At 46.2% G+C, this 5,887-nt stretch overlaps 1 protein-coding gene across 2 annotated transcripts in view; it reads right to left on the bottom strand.

The window, feature by feature from the left end:
• The window catches only part of KIF3A (kinesin family member 3A), a 22,505-nt gene that overhangs the window by 16,259 nt on the left and 359 nt on the right, over positions 1 to 5,887 (bottom strand). For both annotated transcript variants that reach the window (XM_031055159.1, XM_014312223.2), the window contains exons 2-8: positions 5,190 to 5,334; positions 4,857 to 4,941; positions 4,284 to 4,389; positions 3,395 to 3,534; positions 2,531 to 2,728; positions 1,985 to 2,159; positions 896 to 985 (exon numbers count right to left, since the gene is read on the bottom strand). In XM_031055159.1, the coding sequence (XP_030911019.1) occupies positions 896 to 985; positions 1,985 to 2,159; positions 2,531 to 2,728; positions 3,395 to 3,534; positions 4,284 to 4,389; positions 4,857 to 4,941; positions 5,190 to 5,334 (939 nt within the window). The remainder of the gene's footprint in view (positions 1 to 895; positions 986 to 1,984; positions 2,160 to 2,530; positions 2,729 to 3,394; positions 3,535 to 4,283; positions 4,390 to 4,856; positions 4,942 to 5,189; positions 5,335 to 5,887) is intronic.

Below are 5,887 nucleotides of genomic sequence, written 5' to 3'. Positions count from 1 at the left end.
GAATGCTTTGATTGGAGTTTTTTTCAACAGATGTGGGTGCTTCAGGACAGGAAGGCAGATTGAATGTCAAAATAAGTTTAGTAGAGAAGCTGGAAGTTGGGATGTAGCACTGGGCTTGATTTCTCTACTATCCATGAGGAATCACCAGCAGGGTTCTAGGAGAAGAGCAAGCTCCTAAGAAGCCACAGCATCCCACGGTACACAGTGACCTGCAGTTCCAGGTTCAGCAACATTCCCTGGAGTTTAGATTATACACAGCAGTTTAACACTGATGTGGGACAAAGGAAACTCTACCATGGGATTTTCAGACTGCTCCCAAAAAAAGCATGTGCAGCTCCATTAAGCTTTTCAGTCAGCACAAAGACACCCAAAGGTCAAGTTTTCCCTCTATCAACATAAAATAGGACACCAGTAGAGTCAATTACTGAAGATCTGTAAGACAGATGAATCCTTTGCCTAAACCACAGCCAGAATTCCCCTCCAATCATACCCATGGCTATAAAAACCACACCTGCCTACAAATGATCTTTGGTGTCTTCTTCCTCCCACCTCTGTAAGCAGGGGAAGTTCCACACCACCACAAGCCATACGCAGCCACCTTGCGGCACCCAGGGAGCCACCACAGAGATAATGTCAGGACAAGCAGAGCTACCCAAGTGGAAGCAGGTACTACACAACAGCTACCCGAGTGGAAGCAGGTACTACACAGCTCTGGAGCTGTCCCTCTGCACACACGGCACCAAAGGCCTTTGTTTCTGGGAGAGGCATGATAATTGCAGCGGCATAGGGCATCTCACAACTGCTCTTGTCCCTGCCTGGCTCTGGCTACACTTCCTAGAGCAGCTTGTGGGTAAGAGCAGACTGCTGGCACTGACAGGAATCTCTGCTGCCTTACCCCGTCGCTTCTTCCGCTTCTCCTCTCCAATCTCCCCATCGTCATCCTCCTCTTCAGAATCGCTGGTTTCAGAACCAGAGATCTCTTCCCCTAGAAGAAAAGAGTGTGCTTTTATCAAAAGCTTTCCTTCACTTCATATCAGCTTGTTATTCTGACAGCAGCATTTATCCAAACACAGTAGCGCCTGATATCAGCTTATGAGTACCTGCAGAAGTCCTTAACTGTTGCACAAGCAGACAGCTTGCCATGGCTCAGGAAACTTAAGGACAATCAAGATAAGCAACTGAATGCTGCGATGTCAGTGTGTATGTATTAAAGCTCAAGAGGCTACTTTTTATGGAAAACAGAGCATCTTTGCACAGCTGAAGCTATGAAGTTTTCCTAGCAGGATTCTACCATACCTTCTCTTCCACCTTACACTTCCATCTCAGAGGAAAGAAAAAGAAAGAAGCATTACTGACCACTTCCTGCTTCTCCTGAATGGGGCAGACAACAAACAGCATGTCATGCTGGAGTTACTGCTACAGCTGTTCTGTGAGTACCTCTGGAGAGAGATGTTGTGACATCTGGTCACTGTTTAGCAGCATCCCTCTAGCAGGGTCACTCCATATTGATGGACTAATAAGAGACATAAGGCTATGAAGTTACATGTCTTAAAGAGGCTTCTTGTTGCTCTACAGTGTTTAGAAACCCAGCTCCAGCTCCACAAATTTGGTTCAATTTTCCTCTTGATAAATGCATCCCTCCTCCCCAGTCAGAGAAGTGTGATCTGTTGTTACAGTTCAGTTTAATTCCCTATACCATGTCAGCTGTGCTTGCTAGGGAAACCCAGGAAAACCCGGGCACAGTGATCCCAGCCCAGAGGCCACCACTCATCCTAGTGCCAAGTGCCACCTAGCGGGAAAGCTGGACCCCCACGAGCAGCCTTAGACACCTCCCCTGGCATCCAGCAGGGCAAACAAAACCAGAACAGCGACCTGCACCAGCAGCTAACCTCATGTGATACATACTCAAGTAGCAAAGAATGCTCCCATTCAAACAGAACAAGCATAGTGCAGAGAGGAACACAAGGGGGAAGGAGAGTCTCACCTTCTTCCAGTTTTTTCTTAAGCTCTTCAATTTCTTTTTGGAACTGGCGGAGCATAGCATCCTTGGGATCCTCATTAATCCTGGCCTTGTTCTTTATGTTCTTGGCTCTGTTTGCATACCTGAGAGTGCTGATGGTCTCATCATAGTTGTAGTCTGCTGGTCCAATGTTTGCACACTGCAACATGTGGATGACAGTGTCAGACCCAGCACAAGGCACTGCAGGAACCCAACCCCAGCTCTGACAGTCTCACACTGCTACTCTCACCCAAGCTTTCCTGCTGCTTCTACACTGAAGCCACTTTTGACTACCCAAGCACAGGTTCTGTTTGATCTCATGCATGTATGCACACATGTATGCTGTGTTTAGAACCTCATCTATAGAGAGGCAAAGAGAAAAGATAGAAAGAGATGCACACAGAAGGTTCTCTAAGCTGCAAACAGCTTAGGATTAGTGAGGTAAATGCCAGGCTGTTCAAGTCACTATGATATCCCTGCAAAAATGCAGCCTAACAGCTGGAACTGGAAAGGGCATCTCTCTTAGCTCACCATCATGGTTTTGGAGTTGCCTCCCAGGGAGTCCTGCAGCAGCCGGGTGAGTTTGGAGTTACGGTAGGGCACGTGGGTGCTCTTGCCGTCCACCAGGGCAGAGATAACATTGCCCAATGTGGAGAGGGAGAGGTTGATCTTAGTGGCTTCCTTCAGTCTCTGCCCTGTGGCTCCAGTTTTTGTCTGTCTTTCAGAACCCTGCAAAGGGAACATGAAGCAGGAGTTAAAACAGATCCTCTAATACATCTCCCTCGAAACAGGATCAGCTACATGTGAAATCTTGCTAGCAGCCATGTCACTAACCACTTCATCCATTATTAGAGAACCTGGCTAAGTATCACAGACATTGTTAAAGAGACAAGGCAAACAAGTCTTTAATAGAAGCTTTCAGTGCCAGCAAATTCTGGATTGCTTAAAGCAATGCAGCTGGGAAAATGGAGATTCTCCTCCCCATGAACAAAAACATTATGAGAAGTCAGTCAGCAGTTAAAAGGCACCCCAGCTGGAGCTGCCAATTGCCATCTACAGCCCCTTCTATCAGCAGAGAAAGAGCAAACAGCAACACTGCAATTATTTTAAAGAGTTTCATAGAGCATCCTATATACACATCATGTAAATAAGTTAAAATGCATTTAAATAAGTTGAATGCCGTTAGTCTCACTTTTTCTGCATCTTCCCCAAGGAAAGGTACCTCAGTGTAAATCTTGGGCTAAAGCCATGTTTACCAGCATAATTACATTAGTTCATAGTATGACACTGAGGGAAGGAACCTGTAAGTGATGAACAACATGGTCACAACCCTCTAGAAAAACCTCAACAACCCAAATCAAGTGTCTTGCCAAAGAGCTGGCTGGTCCTACTCACAGCAAGGTCAACGAGGTGCAGCTTGCCCATGCGCACGTGCATGTTGCCATCCACACCCTTCTCACTGCACTCGATGGTGATCGTGAAGATGGCGTGCGAGCGAGAGCTGTGCTCGTTCATGTTTGTGGCACCAACAGAACCTTTCAACAGAGAAAAAAGCAGTGATGTCTTCAGAGTTAATCACATCTTCTTCTAACTCTTCCTGCTCTCAGAGGAGACTCATTCCCACCTCTTTGCCCAACCCTGTATTTCAGAAGATGGCAGAGGGATGCTCAGACTCAGCAGCAAAGTCTGTTCTTGGGCACTGAAGTTGCAGTACACTTCCAGCCTGGACTAGCAGAAGGTCCTGCAGCCTGCTACAGCTCTAAGCCAACCACAGACTCCCAAGACCAGCAACTGTCCTCATCGGTTTAAAGATCAATAGCTTAAGGGGTTCATAGCAGATCCCTGAAAACAGTTGTATTTTGGGAAATAAGAACACAGCAATCCACGCCAAGGGGAACTGGAATCAGGACTTTAAGTCATTAAATAATCTGAGATTAACTAAGAAGTCTTCCAGAACATAAATTACCTCCCACTCGCAGCACAGGGCTGATGTTCATCCTGATCAGAACTGAAGTGGAAAAAGGACCAAGAGACACACAAGCAGTTCTGACAACACTGACTGCCCTCATTGCATCCTCCCTTTGCTGATCCCCACTGGCACTGGCCAATGTGGGAAGCACAGCCTTCTTTGCCTGCACAAAAGGGGCTTGGGAGGAGATACCCTTTTTGTTCTGGTCAGCCAAACACTTTTCCCAGCAAAAGGACTAGGATCTCCTACTGTGGTCTGGCAATCAGACCTTTACTCTGTCTGAGCTATAAACCTGCCCACAGCAAGGCTACGTACGGTTCTTGTGGCCCAGAGTCATGATTCTGTCCATATCATCTGCATTGTTTACAACATAAGCTGAAAGGTCTTTGATATAAACTCCCACATCAGGCCTCTCTTTCACCTAAGAGAGAAACAGTTCAGACTGAGCATCCCTAGGAGATCCCCCACAGCAATTCTAGTGATACTGTAACAGTATAGTGCTTTACTCCTCCGTTTTCTGGCTCGCACATAAAACACTCCACTTAGAGCAGATAAGGAATAAAGACTCATGCATGACAATATGCTACAGTTTTCCTCTGTAAAGACATGATTTTTAAATCCCAGTCTCCAATTCTCAGGACTGCTGAGGGGCATTCGGGGTAGAACTGCAGGTATGAAACTGCCTCAGGTGGAACAGCCAATTTGTGCAACTGACCAAGTGGAAGATATTTAAAGAAGCCAGCAGTGACACCCAGCTATTGCATTGCAAAGGAAAGAGGACTGCTGAGGAGCCCAACCTCCCACTTCCCTGCAAGTGCTTCTCTGAACTTTAAAACAGAATATTGTTCTGATTCAAAACAAACACCACATTCAGAAGAGGAGGCTCACCTCTAACCTCTGTGTCTGGTCCTTTCCCAGCAGGTCCCGCACTTCCTCATTGTAAATTTCCAGGTAAGACACACGAACTAAAAACCTGCAGATGAACAGCTGGGTAGTTCACTTAGCAAAACATTTGCTGAAGTCCCACAAACACAGTCACAGAGCGCAGAGAAAACACTGAAATACCAACACAGTCCTGCTGCCCCTCAAGAACTGCCCACGTGGGAGCCTTTCATCCTGGCAGAAGCACCATTTCTGTTGTCATTGTCAAGGTCAGGCTCCTGCTACCCATGGACTCATGTTAAAAAACAAAAACAGAAGCAGTCAAGGGAAGGCATTTACCTTGTATCCCCCTCTGCCTTGGCAATGTGACCAAATATATGAGCAAAGGAATTGGGAATGATGCCTCTGAGCTCAGGAACTGCTCGGACCCCTTCCATGGTGAAGGTTTTGCCTGTTCCAGTCTGCCCATATGCAAAAATAGTACCTGAAGGTTAAGATAAAAGATGAAACATTAAGAAGTTGAGTCTTCTGTAAACTCTAACTGCAGTTTTACTTCACCCCTTCTTAGCCTGATAGCACAAAACACCTCTATTTTCATGTAGTTAAAATTTTCCACCCACTCCAGTAGCTACTGAAATACAAGGCTGGAGTAACAGAAATGCTGGGCAAACACAACCTATCTGCTGCTTAATTCAGCCAATCCAGCCTGCAAGATGTCTAATAAAATGTCAGCTGGTTTTAGAAGTGCAGAGTGACTAAAGCATGGAATGCTAGTACACTTCAGTTCCACTGGGTACTGAAATTGTACAGTGAGGAGCCACTGAGAATTCTGATAATGACCTAAGTGCATATCTTTTGCAAAGAGAAGATAAAGGATAACAACATGCGGCTAAATGACCTCAGAGGAGTCTCCTTCATCACCCATCTACCACTCTTAATGACAGCAGTGGGTACAACCACGGAGCACTCAGAACCGCCAGTGCCTTCAGGCTATTTTAAGTTAGAGGCCACAACAGACATTATCTGGGGCTACAGCC

This window comes from Geospiza fortis, unplaced genomic scaffold (assembly GCF_000277835.1).
Source record: "Geospiza fortis unplaced genomic scaffold, GeoFor_1.0 scaffold55, whole genome shotgun sequence".
Lineage (NCBI taxonomy): Eukaryota > Metazoa > Chordata > Aves > Passeriformes > Thraupidae > Geospiza > Geospiza fortis.
This window is presented reverse-complemented; position numbering and strand designations above follow the sequence as displayed.